The 22,869-nt window shown below is 38.4% G+C and overlaps 1 protein-coding gene across 4 annotated transcripts in view; it reads left to right on the top strand.

The window, feature by feature from the left end:
- The window catches only part of LOC113226062 (coiled-coil domain-containing protein 186), a 54,405-nt gene that overhangs the window by 25,937 nt on the left and 5,599 nt on the right, over positions 1 to 22,869 (top strand). For 2 of the 4 annotated variants that reach the window (XM_026458577.1, XM_026458575.1), the window contains exons 3-13: positions 9,796 to 9,915; positions 10,144 to 10,252; positions 12,079 to 12,233; positions 12,856 to 12,965; positions 15,303 to 15,462; positions 16,142 to 16,279; positions 16,914 to 17,015; positions 18,218 to 18,308; positions 20,055 to 20,143; positions 21,541 to 21,558; positions 22,564 to 22,770. In XM_026458577.1, coding sequence (XP_026314362.1) covers positions 9,796 to 9,915; positions 10,144 to 10,252; positions 12,079 to 12,233; positions 12,856 to 12,965; positions 15,303 to 15,462; positions 16,142 to 16,279; positions 16,914 to 17,015; positions 18,218 to 18,308; positions 20,055 to 20,143; positions 21,541 to 21,558; positions 22,564 to 22,770 — 1,299 coding nt within the window. The remainder of the gene's footprint in view (positions 1 to 9,795; positions 9,916 to 10,143; positions 10,253 to 12,078; positions 12,234 to 12,855; positions 12,966 to 15,302; positions 15,463 to 16,141; positions 16,280 to 16,913; positions 17,016 to 18,217; positions 18,309 to 20,054; positions 20,144 to 21,540; positions 21,559 to 22,563; positions 22,771 to 22,869) is intronic. The other 2 variants (XM_026458578.1, XM_026458576.1) reach the window with 1 other exon arrangement.

Here is a 22,869-nt window from a genome sequence, read left to right as displayed (position 1 = left end):
TTTCTGCCGCCATTTATTTCGGATTTACGGTGCTGATGAAATTACAGGAATTCATATGAGACTTGTCAACTTATCGTCGCCTTACTTTCTCAAACTCGTATCTCAAAGCACAAAATTAGTGAAATGCAAAAATGGATTGTATACACAAATTTTGCAGACTGATTTCACATCACATTTCCTTCATATTCACACACTGGCTTTTACCTATTCTTAAGTAACGCATCCATATTAACGCCCTTGATAAGAAATTTAAAATAAATATACAGTTTTGTTATCTCCTGAATAATCACTCTTTATAAGTGTTCACACTTGTTCAATCTTGTTTCATATCCCGGTCGAAGGAAACCAATCTATGATTTCTTCGCTGGTCGATCCGGCTCGAAGGACCAAAACTGTTAGAAATTCAGCCAAACTGAACTTATCTTCTTTAATCTTCCCTCGATATCCTTATTGTAAAATGAAACTTCCTTAATCTGAAGTGGACTGTATATTCATATAATGTCGATCTGACTTACAAGAAACAACTAATTGTAACAAGTGAGAGTGATTGATAGTGATTGATTCGAATGACAATTATTGCTTATATTTATACAAGTACGGTGTCTCCCACATCGTACCGGTCCTATCAATGGGTCGCTACGCCGCTCGGCCAATCAGAGCTCTTGAATTAATCATTCCCCTCTGAACTCTAGCTCTGACCGGCCAGGCGCGTACGGCCGTCCGTAACAATAAGATACAAGTTTGAGAAAGTAAGACATCGTTATGTCTCAGTCGCAGTGCCAGTTCTAGTCAGATCTTTGTGATTTAAAGCACTCAGTGGCACTGCAACTGTTATGAACAGGCGTGTTGCTTGTCACCAGGCGCGTATATAAATATCATTAAAAAATCATTTAGATTTAGACAGACAGGCTATACTTATAGGAAGGCAGACTGAATATATCGCCATACTAACAAGTCTGCTGGATTGTTTTTACAAGAGTGATTGTCCACTTATTTCGACTATTAGCTCAATGATGATTCGCTTGCACAAACACCAGTGTGTTTATGTTTAGTTACTTATCCAAATTGACTTTAGTATTTATTCACACAATGATTCATGGTTACAGGTTTATTCAAGCAAAATGAATTAAAAAAGCGTAATTCAATAAATTATAAATTTTATTCAATTGCATTTTTTGGATGGGTCGAAACATACTGTTTCTATCGGTTGAAGTAGTAGAATGCATAATTACGGTGAACAGCAATTATGCAAATATGTTGTACATATTTCAGTCATTATTGTCCCAGTGCAGGGTAACGGCCTACCTTCCCTTTTTCTAATTTTCGCGATTTAACGCCGCTACATGCCAAGACCTCATATACGCGTCCAATACACGCCATCTCGTTCTGTCTTCCACGGCTTCGTCTTGCGCTTGGTGGGATTCACTCCGTGGTGGTCTTTGCACACAGCTCGTTTGACATGCCGCAGATGTGTCTGGCCCAGTTCCATTTTAAACTCGCGGCTTTATGACCAACGTCAACGATTTGTGTTTTGGAGCGTATGGTGTTTCGCACGCGGTCTGACAGTTTCAATTCCAAGATACTGCGCTCCAGGACTCGCTGACACATCCCTAATGCAAATTTCATATATGTACAAGGCGTACATTCGCCCAGATGTACAACATCAATCGTCACATCTTCAACGGAAAGACTCTACTTGACATAGACCTCCCCCAAAGAACGCCACAACGATTTGCCGTGTACTGCTTGAAGCCAGCAGATTCCTGCACCCTTCACCAGTTCTTCGGTCCACCTTGTCGACCTCTACGTCTTTCGGTACGCGGTCTTCACTCGAGAACTCTTTGGCCCCATCGGCTATCTGTTCTGCAAGCAATGTGCTTGCTGCAACATAAGTGCAATTCATGGGCTGGATTCACAACTGTGCGTACGGTTTATACAGATTAAACGCCTACGTGCCATCCGCATGCGTAGAATCCGCAGTGCTCTGAATCGAATATTTAATTTAGTGCGGATATTCACGGAAGACAGTCGCCAACAAAGCACGGGTGGCCAGCGCGGGGTTAACGCGGAGCGTGTTCCGTACGCGACGTACGGAGCAATCCGTGTCACTGCAAAACGATGTTCAAACGCCACACGTGTTGCACCGCGCGGACGGTCCGCAAATAAATCCGCACTGCTCTGAAACCAGCCTTACATCATCACTACGTCTGTTACAAATATTAATAACAAAGATCAAACACAAAGAAAACATTCGTTCGATCCGACAGAACTCGAACCTGTGACTGTTTTGCCAATCTAGGGCAACCGCTCTATCATGAGCTTGTAATGGGGAGATGTTTTATGTTTTAACGACAGTTTTAAAATATTTACGTTCTGCTTTAAAATTCAATTATGGTTTTGTTTTAAAATTAATATTTAAAACGGTACGTAAATATTTTAAAACCGTCGTGAAAAACTAAAACATGCTCCCCTGAAAAGTTCTTCGAATTGGCGCTTGCGCCCTTTCTACAAAAAAACCGACGATATATTTTACCAAGACAAGAAAATCAATATCAACACATTTGTATAATTCATTCTGTGCAATGTCCATCGCCGCTTTAAATAAAGTAGAAATATAGGTATTTGTAAGGGGACCTTAAGTTTTTGCGAGTGCAGCACATTGTAAATGTAACATTTTTTCTTTGTTATTCAGGCGGGACCATGGGATCTTTAACGACTCGAAACGTTGGTTTGTTTGAAAAACCAAATATCACGTGAATTTGGTCCGAATTCAGAAAATTTCTTTTGTGATACAGTATACAATTTGATTCATTCAAAAACTAAATACTATTCAATTCATTTAAAAACTAAATTAATAACATAATTGTGTCAATCCGCGACATAGGCTTCGTCAGGGAGACACAAATATAAATCAGCAACAGGTTCGTCACATAAAAATTAATAATGCAATTCGCCAAACTTAGCCATTTTTATCCAACTAGTACAATGAAAACGGATCGCTCTGAATCTTAGCTGGTTCAAACATCCCCATATTTGATTGATTGATGATTTGAATTTATTGCACCAAGTAACATCCAGAGCGTGGATCACAGTCTCCATCTCCATGCCGAATACCCTGATGAATTCGGTCCGAAATAATTATGAGTTTTGAATAAAAAAACCGACTTCAAAATCTTATCCCCTTTCGTTGTGTTTGTTACCGCGATCTCCTCAACGACAACCTAAACGCATGATGTGAAAGTTCTCGTCAAAACGCATCATGTGAGCCCAAGCATAACGTAGCTGTTGTACACTGTTGAGGAGTTCCTCTGATCTGTCACTACCAGCTTTAGATCAGCTCTAAGTTACCATAACATTTTAATTTCTTTGGAATTACATTTATCCTAATTTACCACCCTTAGAGCGTTTGCGCACTACGTCCGATTCGTATCAGGGGGTCTACTCTCGATCTCCGTACGACATCCGTCCGAAACAATTACTCCCAAATAAGCAATACTTGACCAAATGAAAAGACGCGTGATGCGAATGAAGCTTCATACTTGTCTTTTAATTTTGTCGAATATCACTTATTTGACAGTAATTGTTTCGGACGGATGTCGGACGGAGATAGAGAGTAGACGGTTCCGAATCCGAGAAGTGACGGTTCGAAATGTCACAGGGGTCATTTTATCAATAGGTGTACAAGTGATTTTCGTATTTTCTCGGATTCCAATCGGCCTTAGTGTACAAGCAACATCTGAAGTGAGTTCGAGTTTTCTAGATTTGTATTGTCTCGGATTCCGAATGAATACGAATCGGATACAGTGCGCTTAGAGGTGGAATATATTTTTGAAATTTGAATGTGACCACTACTGAGGTACCCTCTTTTCAACAAAAAAGAATCATCGAAGTCGGTCCAGTCATCACGAAACGTTTTTCGACGTTGGTTAAAAATAGTTTCATTTCCAATATGTTTACCGTCAAACGTTCGACGTACACAAATGCACTTTTCACTGTTTATAATATTCTAACAAATCCGTAAAAAATTTTACTAATACATTTGGCTCTTCGGGTTCATTTTCAGTTGGATCCTTCGGCCAGTCCTTAGGATCGTTGAACCATCGAACTATATCTGGATATACGGACGTTCTATTCAGTTTGAAGTTCTTATTTAGATACGCACACATGGAACAGATGATGTCAGTTTCCGGTACCTCGTTAATGTCGTGTAAACTGTAATAACGACGCCATTTAAAGTAGTCGTAGTATCTCTGTTTATTTTTTATAATAGTAGCCATTTTCATAGCTAGTTGGGACGGGTTGTAGTATTTCACGTCCAAGTATGAACCGTCGGGTAGGAATCTGAAAATGACAAGAAAGAAACGTTATTTGGTTGTTGTTTCTCGCTGTAATAACCAAAGTCGATGATTTTTCCGGATTATTGGTTTTTCTTATTACCAAGTGACGAGACGAACAAGTCGTCCGCCTGGTGGTAAGCGACATACCTATCATGATGATGAGCAACAGATAAAATATTATTATTATTATTATTAATAATAATAATAATAGCAACGCACACACTCATAGCCCCACAAATTACGTAGGCCACGGCCGGAGGGCTAAAAAAACCTAAATAAATTCAAACTAATTTAATAAATTAAATGAAAGAAATTACAATTTAAATTGGTTAATTCTAAATGCTAGTCGACCCGATCGATATTGGAATCAAAGTGGAGGCGCGCGGCGTCATGTTGCTCTGATGGGTTCGGCACGAGGCACGACGCTGCGTCTGCAGTTTACTTGAAGTGCACGTTTTCTAGAATTCGGTGTCGTGCGCAATGTGATCTTGGTCAGCATGTTGCCTTCAGGGTTGACACATAACACGCACTAAGGAAATCCGCTTATTCCCAGTCATCACGATTGGCTTTGTTCCCACTGGCGACAAATGGGAAAAAACCCATATGTTACCAGGTGGTACCAAATGGCATAAAAAGATCTGTTGTTGCGACTAGCGACAAATGGAATTAAAAATATCCCAGTGGTTGCCAGTGGTAACAAATGGAATAAAAAATCCCAATTAATGTTTGTGTATTGCCACTATCGAAAGGAAATAAAATAAAACTCAGTTCAGCGGGAACAAAGCCGGTGGTGACGACTGGGAATAAACGGGGAAACCTGTATCGCGGGTATCATGGACACATACATAGACAACCTCAAACTCACTAGAGAGATAAATGTAGGCCATACAAATATTTCTCCCAGCCCGAGAATCAAACCCGGGACCTCAGCGTGGCAGTCCAGCGTGGTAACCGTTCGGTCACTGAATCAGTTTATTCTATTATTTCGGACTTGCCATAGTGACGACATTACTAATGGTAGGGCCAGAACTAGTTTTATTGTTTACGTATTAAGTCATGTTTATAACGATAGGTTATTTAAATTGTGCATTCGTATATTATGTTTCTATTTGTGAGGATCTATAATTGGCTCTCAGTTGTTACTATTATTATATAAGTTAGTTTTAAGCTGTTGGTCTTCCTTTAAGATAAATAAATAAATAAAATAGGAAAAGGAGAAAAGTACCTAGTGTAATTCGCACCCCCCATGACTACCGGCACTGCAAAATGTTCCACAGCATGTAAAACTTTCTCTGTCACGTAATCGGCGCAGAACGAGTTCTCAAACGACAAGTAAAAGTAATAATAATTTTCAATTGAAGCAAAGCATTCATCGTCATTGCAAGACATATTGCCGCACCATCCATAAATATCTATAGTGTGCTCATATTTGGCTAGTTCTTTTTTCAACACCTTGACATACTGAGCTCTGTTGCTTATAGCGTCGCAGTGCGAAACAAACCAGGCAGCAGCAATTTTCTTTTTCCGAAACTTACGTACGATACTTTTACTCGTTGGCTTCATTTCACGAGGGGCCTTCCAATTCATTTCGGGTTTCGGGCCGATTAATTCACCGTAATCGTTGCGTACTGCAATGTACGGGCAGACTAGATCCGAATCAAACTTATACGTCCAAGTCCAATTGAAAAAGTCATTATACTCTGATGTGAACGGGTAATTTGCTGCAGCCTCCAAGCTGTAGAAGACATACTTCTGTCTATTAGATCGCTTTTCTGGTCTCTGCACTTCACCTCTTCTAATACCCACAGGGTTGAACAGAACGACGTCAAAGTCTGTGACGTCGTCTAGATAGTTATGTTCTTCGGTAAAGAAACAATTTTGATATACACAATTCCGATCTATAAAAGGCTTTTGCTCCAACTCTATGTGTTGAAATGGCGCATGTAATTTCGTTGCTAGTAGAATGTAATACATGCTTTCGTTTTTTGGACGACCACTTACGTAGGATGCGAGCGTGTTTAATAGTACAAATGTTATGACTTTCTTAACAACGTATTTCTCAACCATTTCCAAAGTATCTTTGTGTAGAACCCCTTTGTGAATATACCAGCGCTTCAATTGTTTCAACAGCAGCAATGCTGTCTACCGGGTTAAATAGTTCATGTGCAAGACTTAGGATCTTATGTACCACAACCGGCAAGGCAGTTTTGATGTTCTGTCTGTAATGATCGGTTAGACATCCGATTGATTGATGACTGCTTCCAGGTTCCAGAAGAAGGACTTTACAAAGTATATCACATTAGAAGGTTTTCTGTAAACTGTTTTAAAAACTTTCTCGTACCCAAAATGTGCCAAAACCTGTCTGAAATTTTAATGTTATTCGATTTTAATCTTAATGTGGTAAATAATGAAGTTGTTAGAAGTAGCAGACCAACATTTCGGGCCCTTTACAGATCAAATGGTCACGGTAGATGTTGTTTGTTTAAAAAAAAACAAAACATCGCGATATGGGTTCGAAAAAATAGTTTTCGATATACCTATTCCTCTTGTTGAGTCTAGTGACTAAAAAGGTAATGGGTAACTCAAGTAAGGTATATATGAAACTAGGATACTTTAAACAAACAAGGAACAATAGTCATTTTTCAAACAATAGGATTTCAACGGAACGGATAAATGTTTTGACAAAAAATTTATAAATGTTTCCGAAACTTCATATATGGACGGAAATAATAAAAATAGATATTTGAAAATATTGATATATCATACAAGAGCCAATTTAGCATAATTTTGTGATTGGAATCGGCGGACGTATGAGTAACTGTACGCATGTACTGCTTTCTTCTTCAACTATGAACATCCTGGTGAAGGTCACTTCATCTTTAACCTATGTATGTCCAAGTTGATAACCAAAATTTCCTTCAATTCTAGTGATAATAACATGTATTCTTGTATTTTAATAGCAGTAGAGCTCCTTGTGAAAGAATTCGTCCAGGGAAGTACTGCCACCTTACCTATTTCTGCCGCCAAGCAGTAATGTGAGCATTACTGCGTTCCGGTTTGGAAAGGTGAGGATGCTTGTGAAATTACGGGCACATGGGACTTGTCAACTTATATTCTAGGGTGACGGGCGCCGTGGCAGTGACTCTTAGCGATCTTTGCGAATTAAAGCTCTGATTAGCACTGAAACTGTTATAGAGAGGCGTGTCGCTTACCACCAGGTGCACGACTTGTTCGCCCCGTCACTTGTTATAATATAAAAAAAAGTTCCATGTTCTTCAGACGTCTGAAACGAATTCTATGATCTACAGGTTTGATAACCAAAATGTCCTGTACGAGTATTATAGTGAGAAAATAAACAAACTTGCAAACTTATTATTATTTGCATTTCGGTAGTTTTCGAGATATTGGCACCTAAAGTCATACTGTCACTTAAAAAAATGTCAATTACTAGTTACATTAATACAAAGACACGAACACCAAGAAAGATTACTTCGTTCCGACAGGATTCAAACCAGCGCCTTCAGCATACAGTGTCAGATCTTTATATTAATAAATTGTAACAAACTGCAGTACCGGCACGCTATAGTGGCCGTTTTGACAGATTGCAATGATGAGGTCAAATCTCAATTCATTATCGAAAAAATATAATCAAATGCGAGTCGCATTTATAAGTTTTTAGATTTATAACTAGTATTGCAGGGGGTAGCTGATTAAACAGTTGTAATAAAACTAAAATAAAAATGTTTACTTAATATATCGTAATTTCGAAACTGCTTTGTTTTTCATTGAGCTTGACGCGAGGTTGCCGGAGGTAGAAGTTGTGCTGGGCAGAGAGCCCATAAGTGACGATCGTATTAGATTTCATTTTTTTTAATTTCGAATTTCGAAAAACAAATGCCGAGTTGTGTCATAAAATTATACATCCATAAATTTTTACTGCGTGTCACTGTTGACAACAATGTTCAGCAATTAGCTCCTTCAACGTAGTTATGAATTAATACGAAACTTGATGAGCGGACAAACGTCAAAACGGCCATCATAGCGTGCCGGTACTATAGTGGAGTCATTTCATAAAAAATTATTGAATATCGTTGTAGTAAAACATCGTGATATTCATCGCTGAATTTGCTTAACAATAAAACTGAATTGAAATGAGATATTAAAAACCGATTATTTCCGATTCGTTATGCTGATCCCAGATATTTTGATAACTGAATTTCGCTAAAAATGTCCATTACATTAGTTATTAGCACACTCCGAACACTCTATACAACGGTCGAAAGTTATTTACCTACGTAGGGCGCACTATAAGTTTCTGGAACTGGCCACTTACATAAACAATATTTAAAAAGTAATTAATTAACCCATTTGAAAATGGAACTCTTTGGCTGTAGAATACAGTTTGTTTCATCTGACTGTCACTTGTTTTTACATTGTGGCGTCAATTTAGAAATTGGTTGTCTACGTCACCATGGATTTAACTCGTGAAAATTTTCGTAGTATGATTTTCTACGACTTTAAGTGTAATTTAACAGCTCAGCGGAGCTTCGCTCGGCTCCAAACGGCTTTTAGCGATGAAGCACCATACAAGACGACTATTTATAACTGGTTTGCAGAATTCAAACGCGGTCGTGTGAATCTCAGTGACGAATTTCGTGATAGTCGCCCGTCCACTGCTGTGAAACAAAAACATCGATACTGTGCGCCTTATGATCAAAACAGACAGGCATGTGACATACCATGAGATTCGAGCATCTTTAGGCATAGGCATGAGTTAAATACAATCAACACTACACAAACATTTGGGTGTGAAAAGGCTGTGCTCTCGTTGGATCCCACACAATTTGACTGAGGCTCAAAAAACGGTTCGCGTCACTTGGTGCAATGCCATGCTTACCAGATTCAACGAATTTGGTGTGGGACATAGTAACAGGTGACGAAACATGCATTTATAGTTACAATCCCAAAACAAAGCAGCAATCGAGCGTATGGGTCTTTCGAGATGAGCCGTTTTTGCCTTCTTTGTTCTGATTTTGATAGTCGGCTTTCTAGAATTGAAATCAGTTTTTATTCATACACATTTCTATTAAAACAAAACTATTTATTGCATAAGTGTGACCAACATACAGTCGATAGTCGATAGATAGATAGATAGATAGATATTTATCGACCGCAATCACTAGCTGCTTGCAAGCGGGCAATACCTTCGCACAATGAACTGTCATTTTACTTTATATTAAAAAGAAAGACAAACTATAGCCACTTCTACCTACAGCTCCCATACCTTTTCTACATAAGTTTTTATTATAGTGACCGTCCCTATCAACCTCTTGGTTATGCGGGACGGGCACTATAACCTATGCGCGCACAGGAACCTTATAAGATCAGGCAGTGCACAGGGTTGTCACAGACCGTTGTCTCTTCTGCCTACAGTTGAAAATTGTGTTTGTTATTTCAGTGCCATGAGCTATCGAACAGCGAGCGCGAGCTAGCGAAGATACGTGAAGACATGCGCGAGCTGGAAGGCAGACTCAAATGGACGCAGAGCAAGCTGCGATGCGAGATGGATGCTTACAAGGTACCTTATCTATTGCATATTTCTTTTATCTCCGTTTGCTACCTCTGGTGACAAAAGCAAACTTATCATAGTGCCAGTCCTACTTGCCGCCCGCGCAACGGTTATGTATGAAAGACGGCCTCTGTGGTCCGGGAGGTTTGCACTATGGGCGCTGGACAAGGAGGTTCCGGATTCAATTCCCGATAGGACCAATTTGGGAACTGAGCTTTTCTTAATTGAGTTTTTCAGGAGTCCGCGGAACGGGCTGAGAAGCTGTCCCAGCAAGTTACTGAACTTGAGGCGGCTAAGGAAGCGGCCACGACCAATGCCACAGACGCTTTACGGGCTAGACAACTAGGTGAGACTAAAGGCCGGTTCACGCGGTCGTGCTTATCCTTGTCGTAAAATGGAATCCACGCAAACCGCGTGCGAGGAATACTGTAACGTATACACTTGTTAATAGCAGTGTAACAGACTTGTGAAACAGTTCGTCCAGGGAAGGGGGATAAAAAAAGGTACTGCTGAAATTACAGGCACATGGGACTTGTCAAGTTATGTCTCAGGGTGACGGTTGCAGTGGCAGTGCCCCTCAGATCTTTGTAATTTAAAGCTCTGAGTGGCCCTGCAACTGTTATGGATAAGCGTGTCGCTTACCACCAGGCGCACAACTTGTTCGTCCCGTCACTTGTCATAATAAAAAAAACCCCATTACATTTTGTATGCCTAATATTTGGCCGAGCACAGAGAAAGTATACTTATTTTGTGGCAGTCATTTATATGATCGAATGATAATTTTGAGTGGTACTAGTGATTAATAAAGTCTATTTCATTTTTTTTATGAATTCACCTTAATTATTTTTTTTAAATAATATGCGATATTACTTGAGGTACACGTTTTGGGCCAAATTTATGTGAAAGAATAAACGAATCCTTTAAATAATTATTAATACAAAGATTAATAATTACTTAAGAACACTTAGAAAAAATTCCTTCAATCCGGCCGGATTTGAACCGACGTCTCCTAGCAAACGGTGCCGGTCGCTATGCCAACTAAGCCACGGAACGAACCATCACGGAATGAACTCATAGATACGGCTACGGCTAAAAAGTCGTTGAAGACCAAAGACAACAATCCGACAACAAGCATATACAAAGATTCGTGAGGTGCGCTGGTTCGTTTCGTGGCTTAGTTGGCATAGTGTCTGACACGGTTTGCTAGGAGATGTCGGTTCGAATTCGGCCGGATCGAAGGAATTTTTTGTACATGTTCCAGTGGTGAGATGTGAAAATTTTCCTTGGTACAGCCGAAGCTTAACTTTTTGAAAAAACAAAAAACAAAGTCATTTTACATTTTATGCTGCCCGTCGCGATGCAAAAGTTTGTAAACAAACTCATGAATGCTGAGCGTTGCTATTTTAATTACCTACGAATTACCATGACATTCTACATACATTCGTTACACAATCCTATTAGAAGAAACACTCCGTTAAATATAGATACATATGTAACATTATTTATCGTTAAGATTTACAAAATAGAAATTAACCATATTTTGTATTAATTTGCTATTAAAATAATTTTGTTATTTAATAAAGTTTTTAACATATTAAACTATAATGTGCTGGAATAAGGTTTAAATTTAAGTGTACGCTATTCGACAATAACTCTAATTACTGTGGCTTTTCGGCTGCCATTTCTTTATATGTCATAGACCGGATTTTTGCGAATGTGTGCGTATATTTTGTTGGGAGCGCGTTGATTTTATGAATGAAATAGAACTCGCCGATCCGCCGGCTTACCTCGCGTTGATTGGTTGAGATGCATCTGTACAAGTTATTACGCGTCTAATAATGAATATTTTGAATAAATGTTTTTTTAGCGATGGGGTATGCGCTGGGCAACTGGTAATAGGTACGCGGGAAATTTAAAGCAAGCCGGTGGGAATCGAGTTATCCAGACACCTCGCCACTGATGTGTTCCCCTGTGTGTCTGCGATCCTTCGTGTCGTGTGCACGAGCGCTTCTATCTTTGTATTAATAACTATACCAAACTAGTGGAGTAATTTCACAAAAAAAATAATTGAATATCATGGTGGTGAAATATTCTGACATTCAATAAAAATTAAATCCCTTAAATGTTAAGTAATGAAAAGTTTATAGTCAAAATTCTCTTTGTTATCCGCAGAACAAGAACTAAAAGAAAGCCAAGCATCCTTAATCCTCTGTCGACATGAAAGAGAGGAGTTAGAGAAACGCCTTACGACCACAACACAACAGTTGGATGTCTGTAGGAAGGAGAGAGACAGCGCTAGTAGCGCTCTCTCTCGTGCTACTGCTGAGGTAAGTGCCTACACATACAGGAAATAAACATACTACGTACTATAGAGTATAGTCTGTCTTTTTTGAAGACGGAGTAAAATGACAGTTCTTTGCGCAAAAGTGTTGCCCACTTGGTAGCAGCTAGTGATTGCAGTCGATAAATATTTTGTCGACTATCGGCTGAATATTGATCACGCTTATGGAATAAATAGCCGAACTTGTGTCATGAGAATCATCCTCGACTCATTATTCATCCAATTACTGAGCACAAGTTCATTTAAATTGTCACTTTTTGTGAGTTCGTAGATACATACACTGTATTTGGAACTACGTTTATGAAAAATACTACGGCTTTTTAAAATGTATATGAATAAAAATTTATCTCAATACTAGTAGGCCAACTGTCAAAATAAGAATAAAGAAGGCTATAACGCAATTAGTAATCATTAGAACGTCACAAATCAGCCATTTTTGGCAAAATTATATCTTCTTTCACAATCTATCGATAAAACTATCGACAACAACTACATAACTATTTAAAATTTTATAACAACTCCCAACCCTACAAATGTCATTTTACTCCGTCTTCATATTAGTGATATATCGATGAAAATGATGATGCAACTTTACTTTACATTTCTAGGTGGAACAATTGAAAGAAAGCAACTTGAGGTTGGAAGAGGAAGCGGCGGAGCTAGCGGCGCTTAGGGCACAGGCGGCTTTAGCTGATACACTAGGTGCTCAGTTGCAGAGGTAAGCTAGTATCATTTATTGCCGACCTACCGCTTAACTGAACGGTTCCTGAGGTAGGTGCGAGGTGCGGGAAGAGTGACAGTTTACGTAACAGTTATGGCGTGCTGCACACGGGACAATTTCAACAAGATTTTTCTGACGGTATTCAATAACAAATTGATTGAAAGAGATATCTTTGAATTTGTATTGAATTAATATTCAATTATTTTTTGTGAAATGACTCTACTAGTTTGTTATAATGATTAATACAGAGATCGTACACTTAGAAAAAAATCCTTTAAAGCTCCGAGTGGCGCTGACACTGTTACGGTCAGGTGTGTGGCGTACCATCAGGCGCACGACTTGTTCATCCCGTCACTTGATACTTATTATAAAAGAATGCTATATCTAAAGTAGTTGATTGGTTTGCTGTTAATAACCTACTCCTTAATGAGAAAAAAACAAATTGCGTAAAATTTACATTACAATCAACGCCCTGCGCGTTCAGTACAACAACGCGTTCAGGGTTTTATTGGGTTTGCCACGGTACTGCAGCGCATCAGGCATGTTCGCGGATGCCCACACGGATGGTTTCCATGCTATCCTTAGAAAGAGAGCTGCCTCATTAATAAGTCGTATCCGTTGCGGCACGAATGAGATTCTGCGCGTTGTGGCTGATAGAGTGGATTGGCCGATCATGCTACATTGTATGAAACTGCATTTAAAACCATGTTGATGATTTATTTGATATTTAATTTAATTTGTTTAATTATTCTAATTATCTAAGCTAATATTATAACTGTAAAATATGGACTGTAGTTGTCTGAGAATAAATGATTTTGGATTTGATTTGATTACCCAATGTTAGAGAGACGGTTACAAATATTGTAGTTAGTAACGAAAAATTGAATCTTGTGGTTTCTAGGTATAACGTTAGATCCTAAATTACAATGGGGTCTCCATTTTAAGTAAGTTATCAAAACAGCTCGGCTCTGCAGTGTACGCGATTAAAAAAATAAGGAAACTTTCAGACGTCGAAACCGCTAGATTGGTTTACTTCAGCTACTTTCACAGTCTAATGACATACGGCATTTTGCTATGGGGTAATGCCGCTGATATCAATAGAATCTTTGTCCTGCAGACACGTGCAGTTAGGGCAATTTACAATCTGGGCCGCAAAGTATCTTTGAGTGATAAGTTTAAGGAAATTAACATTCTTACACTAGCCTCACAGTACATTTATGAAAATGTAATTTATGTTAAAAGGAATAGTAATTTATTTATGAAAAATAGTGACAGACATAACATTAATACGAGGAATAAAAAAAAAGTAGCTTTTCTTGATAGTCGTCTTCACAAAGTCAAAAAATCATTTAAGGGGCAATGTATACGCTTCTATAACAAGATTCCGGTTGATACACAAAATTTGCCTTTCACGAGGTTTAAAACTATAGTGAAACAAAAACTTTATACTAAAGGTTATTATACAACTTCTGCGTACTTGGATGACAAAAATCCGTGGTAGTAACCCGTTTAGCTCATGGAGGTAGTCTCAATCTGATGTTTCAAATAAAAAAATATTGTAAATGTTATTTACAAAGAGCAACCCCTAGAGTTTCTTGCTCATTCTTCTCAGGGGAATCTGCCTTACGAATGAGCGGTAGAGTTTAACCATTGTGACGATTTCAAGTGTAATAATGCTTGCCTATGAAATAAAGATTATTTTGTTTGAATAAGAAAAGGTATAGAAGTCCTGAGTTTTAACCGACTTCAAAAAAGGAGGAGTTTCACAAATTGATTGGTTTTTTGTGTGTAAGTTACGCGATTTCTGCGTCATTTGTGAACCGATTTTGATTAATTCTTTTTTGTTGCAAAGAGGGCACCTCAGTGTTGGTCAGTATGCATCCGATTCGTATTTGTTCCTAATCCGAGACTATACAAATCTAGAAAACTCGGACCCGCTTTGGATGTCGCTTGTGCACTAAGTCCTATTCGAATCCGAGAAAAACGAATATCGCTTGTACACCTAGAGATAAAATGATCCCTGCGACGTTTCGGACCGTCATTTCTCGGATTCGGAACTAATACGAATCGGACGTAGTGCGCAAACGCTCCTAGGGGATGAATCCGGTTTCGCGCACTTTCTGGTAACCGGTTTCATTAAAATTTTTGAGGTCAGGTAAGAAAATCCCTTTTTAAATAAAAAAGTTATAATTTTAAAAGGCTCGAGAGTTGTGTGTGGATAAAATAAAGTGGCGTTCCGTGGTTTCTGCCTACCCCTACTGAGGGACTAGGGTATAAGTAATATAAAGATATATTATAATTAAGAAATCACGTAATGTCAATTTCAAATTATAGAGAGACAGAACGTGCGACCTCCCTAGAAGAATCCCTTCGCCTTGAACGAGCGCGTGCCGAGACGTGCGCTAGACGCGAGGCAGCTGCGCTGGAGCACGCCGCCACCTTGACTGCTCAGCACGTAGCTGCCCGAGCGACAAGCAGTGACACGCATGCTAAGGTATACTACAATAATGCAGTATTTTTCAAGTGTGGTCGGGTAATTTTACTCATTGACCGACTTCAGTCGGGTAATTTTACTCATTGACCGACTTCAAAAAAGAAACAGGTTCTCTGAACCAACTTTTATTTTTAAATTACATATTAATAATGGACTTAATTATGTTATTCTGGTATTATTTTACTATATTAATATTTAAATTTTTATTGAATTGATATTCAATTTCTTTTTTTAAATTACTCCACTAGTTTGTTTCAAATATAAACACAAAGATTTACGAACACTTGGAAAAATTCCTTCGATCCGGCCGGATTCGAACCGACGTCTTCTAGCATACCGTGCCAGACGCTATACCAACTAAGCCACGGAACGAACCAGCGGACCTCACGAATTTTTCTATGTGCTTGTTGTCGTGTCTTTGTATTTGATTTTTCAACGACCTTTTAGTCGTAGCGTCATCTTGTTTTTCAGAGATGTTCGCAATTTGAATATAATAACAAAATCGAATTTGACGTTAATATTAAGCAACAATAACATTTTCACAGATAAGAAATTCGTTCTAACAAAACAGTTTACCTTTATGCTAGTCGTAATTTGGGGTTTTTGAACACATCATAGAGGGTTTATGATATGTGTGTAGATAAAAACCATTTTGTAAAAAAAATTACGTTCATTTCAGGCTCAAGCGCTTGCACTTGACAACGCGTCTTTACGCGAGCGAATAACTGAACTTGAGCAAGAGTGTACATCACTACGTGCTGCGTTGAACGAGGAGACCGAAAGGCGGAACAAGGAGAACAGAGTGCTCGCTAGGAAGGTATGACTTACAATAAACATTTTTACAAGTGTCGTCTATAAACATCTCTCACCCTCAATGCAAATATGGCATAATTCGAAAATTATCATTATAGGAAAACTGAAATAATAATAATAATAATTTTATTGCAATAGATATATCTGTATGTGAGACTTAAAGAGCTTTTAGTGCCAGATAGTAATTTTACTGTAGTCTGTCTTTTTTAAAGACGGGTAATACGAGGCTGCCAGTTTTTTTTTAAATTTTAAATAGTCATGTGTTGTTGTCGACAGTTTTATCGATAGATTGTGAAAAAGGTAAAATTTTGACAAAAATGCTTGAATTGTGAATCTTACGACGTTCTAATGATTACTAATTGTGTTATCTTTATTCTTATTTTGACAATAAATTCAAATTACCTACAAAATATTACCATCTCTATGAATATCATTTAAAATGTATGGAACCATTTTATTTTTGTTTAAAAAAATTAATTGATGTCGTTTAACTCATTACGTAACTTATTTTCGATTTGAGTTTAAAGGTTTTTGATATCTCGTATAATTGCGGAATAATTGTCTGGGCACACTTAACGATTACACCCTGTATATCTATATTCTTTATTCTCTTACAAATACATATATGGTCTTTATAGGTGGCAGAGCTCACGGAGGAAGCTGCAGATGCAAAGAAGAAGCTAGAATGGGAGACGGGAGAGAACGATGTTCTGAAAAAGAAACACGCCAGTGCTATAAAGGTCAGAATTGTCCGACAAGTTAGTTACCTTTACAATTTCAAATACTACGTGTTAGATAAAGATGTATTTAAAGACGACATGAGTTTAGATTCCACACAAAAAGGATTCAAAGTGTATTCCATAACATTTAATTTTATTTGAAAAGAGCAATTCCTAGAGTTTCTTGCTCGTTCCTCTCAGGAAGCGAACGAACTGGATTCGAACCAACGTCTTCCAGCAAACGGTGCCAGACGCTATGCGAACTAAGCCACGGAACGAACTGCGGATCTTATGAATCTTTCTGTGGTCTTGTTTTTGGTTTTTAACGACTTTTTGAGTGAAGAAATATATTTCTAACAGGTGGCGCTATGGCAAAAAGTCATTAAAACGAAAAACAAAGATTTGCAGCAAGCATATAGAAAAATCCGTAAGGTCCGCTAGTTCCTTCCGTGGCTTAGTTGGCATAGCGTCTGCCACGGTTTGCTGGAAGACGTTGGTTCGATTACAGCCGGGCGAAGAAACTTTTTCTAAGTGTTCGGTGTTTAGGTGACAGTAGTTGACAAGTCCCATGTGCCTGTAATTTCACCAGCACCTTTACCCATCGAAACCAGAACGCAGTTAATGCTGACTTTACTGCTTGGCGGCAGAAATAGGTAAGGTGGCAGTACTTCCCTGGACGAACTCTTTCACAAGACTCGACTTGTTCGTCACAACTGCCTCTGTGGCCGAACGGTTATCATGCCGGACTGCCACGCAGAGGTCCCAGGTTCGATTGCCGGGCCGTGAGAAATGTTTGTATGGCCTACATTTGTTTCTCTCGTGAGTTTGGGTATAATTTGTGGTTGCCTATATGTGTGTCCATGCCACCCGCGATGCAGGGTTTCCCTAGTGCGGGACTATGTTGAGTGTGTACGTTATTATTATACATTTGATACCGGAAAATAACAGACTTCTTTGTGAAAGAGTTCGTCCAGGGAAATACTTGGCACCATACCTGTTTCTGCCGCCAAGCAGTAATGTGAGCATTACTGTTTTCCGGTTTTGAAGGGTGCTGGTGAAATTACAGTCTTATGTCTCAAGGTGCAATGGCAGTGGCCTTTAGATCTTAGCGATTTAAAGCTCTGAGTGGCACTGCAAGTCTTATGGGCAGTTATGCGATTAGGCAGACGACTTGTTCGTCATATCATTTGATATCGTAGTCTGCAACAATGTGTTTGTTACAGGAGTTGAACCGCGAACTCCAACGAGCACTAAAAAGATGCGAACAACTTGAAGCAAAGTTACCACCACCTGACACCACCTCAACACGCACTGGTAAGTGATTTAACAAACTATTCTTGATCTCCTTTAAGTAACTACTACTCATCCAGTATATAACCAGAAATAGAGACGAAATAAGGGCCATATATTCCTGGTAACACATTAGCGATACAGCTCTTATAAATATCAACTCTCATTTGCGCTGAAATATAGACAGGCCAACTACTGACCTGTGTGTACGTCTCCGTATATTCCAAAAAATATTCTGTATTTATTGTAATAATGATAATATCTCTAACAATGCCGTACTGTTCTATTCGGTGGTGTGGGAAAAACAGCAAAATATCTAGTTACAAAACAAATGGAATCACATTTCATCGGTAATTAAATATTAAATATGTAATTTTGCAATTTTCGTCCATTATAGCAAAGCTCAAGTTAACTGGTCGATTTGAAGTGAAACAATTGACGACACCCGTTAAAATTTTCGAACTCGGGCTAGCCAATCGGAGCGCAGTTGCCACAGTAATGACATGGCGGAATAGTTTTCAAGCAAATTAAATGACATTTCGTCTCTATTTCTGGTTATATACTCGATGGCGTTAGGTAAGCGTCCTCTCTCGCCGGTAGCTCTCACGTGAGAACTTACCCTCGCCACCCGCGTGCCCAAGACAGCGTTATATCTATTAACTATAGATATACAAACACTACATTTACATTACACATAGTGTTAATTGGTTTATTTTGTTTTTAATAATTACATTTTTAATAATAGTAATGAATTCATTGTTGCTTATTTATTAATTATTGTTATTATTTAAGTTAGTGGTTTATTGTAAGTTACCTGTTTATTTTTTTTCTGTCGTGTCCATTTACGTGTTGCGGCGACCTTTAATTGAGGCAGAATTAGTCTGTTATGGACGGCCGTATGCGTCTGGCCGGTACAGAGAAAATAAGAGTAGAATTACGTAAATAATTCTGGGGCTCTTATTGGCCGGGCGTAGTCCGCGGTGCATTGATAGGGCCGGTACGGTGTGGGAGACGCCGTATCGGCGTATATATATATACTTAGAATAATAACGCATAGAATGATAGTTTCATATCAACGTTCATGTAGGCTAGTTTTAGCAGTAGGTTAATTTTCGGTTTTAGTGAATATTTATATAAAAATACAAGTTGAAACGCGTTACTTCCTTGTGGAATGTGATGTTAGTATCTATTTTATGTCTGACGTATTTTTACACTCATTTACCGCACATTTCGTCATTTTTAGCTACAATTCTTGAGCTGTTCGCGGTGCAAGTTGTCCTTGAGCATTGACGGCCCGCCCGCTCGTGTAGGCCCTTTGGGAGCGCTTCAATTTGCCTCACTTAGCGTATGCGGACTAGGTTTCTATGTGTTATAATTCTAAGTGTATATTTATATATAGTATATATATATATGTATATATATGAGATTCTTGTAAGATTTGTTGATTCACTTTCTTATTCGATATTCCGATCCGAGTTGTTCGATTTTTCAACTTGTAAGTCAGATGGATATAGAGATAAGGTGTTCAAATAAGTTTTTATAGAAATGTATACAATTCACTTTCCTAAGCTTCAATAAACGGAAGATTTGAGTTATACGGAGTTTTATTGAAGAAAAGAAGAATACCGAAGTAAGTCTGGTCCGATTTACGGCGGATTCAACCGGGATCCAATAGTTTCTGCGTCACTGTTTTTCTACTTTGTAATATTTTTTTGAAGTGTTGTTTGTTGTCTTAAAAATAAATAAACTAATTTTAATGTATCTTCACAGGGTCCATATCGTCACTTAGCAGCGGAGAAAGCGCGCCGCAAGAGGAAGGATTACCGAACGGGCACACAGCATCTTTGCCTGACGTGCAGGTAAGAAGAATAGAAATAAAGGCTTGTTACAGTTATAGATACTTATATATGTATATGGTGATAATTTCGTTTGATACTTCTGTCTAATCAAGACTGTGTTAACTTAATGTCGTTGGTGTTTTGAAAAAAGGGCGTAAGCTACATTTTTTATGTAGGCTCTTCGTGAAACAGTTCGTACAAGGAAGTATCGAATAGAATAGAAATCATTTATTCTGTACAAGACACAGTATACACACATTATATTACTAAAAAAACATAACAGTTTGCGACTACAAAATTAGATATAAATTGAAGCACAGCATGAAGAAAAAAAGATAATAATAATTCAAGTATAAAATCACATCAGGCGTGTTCGCAGAAGCTCACACGGTTGGCTTTCATGCTATTCTTAGAATGAGAGCTGCCTCGTAGCTAAGCTGTATCCATGGCAGCTCAAATGAAGTTCTTCGCGTTGTGGCTGGTAGGGTTGACAGCCCGATCAGCGAATGCAGTCTCATGCAATGAAGCTATTGCATGAGACTGCGTTCGCCTTCAATTTGAGGACTTGTCTTTTTTGTTTTTCAATATTGATAGATCCTGATAGGACTACATACATAATTGTGTAACTATTGTATGTAGTCCCATCCCAACTACTGTATCTGTTTCAATTAAATGAATTTTGGTTTTTATTTGATTTGATAAAACAGAAGATGATTTAAGTAAATTATTACTGTAACTAATAATAATGAACAAAACTGGCAACGTCTGCGCTGTACCGTTACAGAATCCGAAATTAAAAAATCGTAGTTCGTGGTTTGCATTAATATTAGACATAACTGATTGAAGACTGTACCACCTCAGTCAACCGTGACCATGGGACCTTTAAAGCGCCCGAAACGTCGGGTTGTTTGAAAAAACAAATATACGCGATTTAAATTCGGAAAAATAGTTTAATTTCCTATTTATACTTAAGGTTAATATACATACAGCTTCTGCATAATTGGATGACAAAAATCCGTGGTAGGTGACTCGTTTAGCTCTTACATCTGTAAGAGTCTCCATCTAAGAAGTTTAAATTAAATATTGTAATGTTAAATGAATTGAAATGTATATTTACAAAGAGCAACCCCTAGAGTTTCTTGCTTATTCTTCTCAGGGGAATCTGCCTTATTAATAAGCAGTAGAGCTTAATCTGTATGATGATTTCAAGTGTAATTTGCTTACCTATGAAATGAAGATTATTTGGCTTTGACTTTGAAACAGTTTAAGGTGAGAACCCTAAAAATCATCTGTTTTTGTTTGTTAACATTTATTCTACATTGAATTTGGCTAGAGTATAGTTTGTTCATACCATGCCTCTCAGCCTTTATCTTATTCTGCCATAATTAATAAAACGTATTCTCTGCACGCCTAACCAGGAACCGCAATCAACAGTGGTAAGACAAACGATTTATATTAATGACTTACACAGACCTTATTTTTGCAGATCAAACATCCAAGTTTCTTTAACAAATTATTGGTAAAGGTTAGAATTATTTTGTGTGAATTGTCGAAAACGCCATCTATCGTTGAGTAGTTATACTAGTATTATGTTGTATGTCTTGTGTAGCAGGTGGGGTATTGTAGTAGGGGTTTCTTTTAAAAGATGGCGTTGTAATAATTATATATAGATTATACCATAGTTTCCTTTAAAATTATTAATTTGCAATATACTAAAAGTGTACAGGGACATTTGTAAAATAATAACAATCTCGCACGACCATACTACAAACGTCATAAACAACAAGTTTTGTTTGATTCTTTGTTTAAACCATAAAGGTACAGGTAAAGGTGGGTTCGAATCCAGGCACCTCAGAGTTTTCGAAATTTAAGGTTGTGTTTCCACCAGAGATGTGCGAGGTGTCTAGGCGGTGCGAGGATGCGTTACGGACTCTTTTCAGCTCAGCGCGGACGGGGTACGGTGTGAGCGGTGGCGATGTGTCAATGTCAGTTAGTGTCCTACGTTCAGTAGCTCTAGTTTCGTACGCCGTTTGGCACACATTCCTCGCCGGCATCCCTCGCACACATTTACTTGTACATTTGGATGTACAAATACTTAGCTCCGCTAACCCTTTACCACCGGAGTAGCGCTAAGCGAGGCTATGAAAATAAAGTAATCCTATTGGTGGACTTTCTCCTCGCACACTGCCTCGCTACGTCGCACATCTCTGGTAGAAAGGCAGCCTAAGTGCGAAATTAAAATTTTAATTTACTATGAATTTTTCGGCGAAGGAAAACATTGTGACGAAATCTACACGTCGAAGAAGGTTCGTCACCCTCGGAAAACCTGTGAAGTCGACTATGACGGAGAGGAGTCCTCCGACCAGCAATGGGACGTATAAATGGGTTGATGATATTCATTTGCATTTCCTGCACAATTAATTTCTTCTCCGTTCCTGTAGGTTCGAGAACCAGACCGCCAAGCGTTAATTGAAAGGATAGTTTCTCTCCAAAGAGCAGCCGCTCGAAGATCAGAACGATGCGAATTTCTTGAAGAACATTCTAGACAATTGACCGCCGAACTTCGCGCTAAAAGTCGATTGCTGCGACATCTATTGTGCAGTATGCCGGCTGGAGCTGTCGCTTCGCAGGATAGTGATGCACATAAGGTTAGATAGATATATATTATATAAATAAATACTATATAAGATGAATAGAGACGAATTTGTATCTCTTGTGGCGCCATCTGTCGTTATAGTATAGTTTGT

This window comes from Hyposmocoma kahamanoa, unplaced genomic scaffold (genome assembly GCF_003589595.1).
Source record: "Hyposmocoma kahamanoa isolate Upper Pololo Valley unplaced genomic scaffold, ASM358959v1 181, whole genome shotgun sequence".
Taxonomy (NCBI): Eukaryota; Metazoa; Arthropoda; class Insecta; order Lepidoptera; family Cosmopterigidae; genus Hyposmocoma; species Hyposmocoma kahamanoa.
The sequence above is the reverse complement of the archived record's forward strand: the minus strand, read 5'-3'. Positions and strand labels throughout refer to the sequence as shown.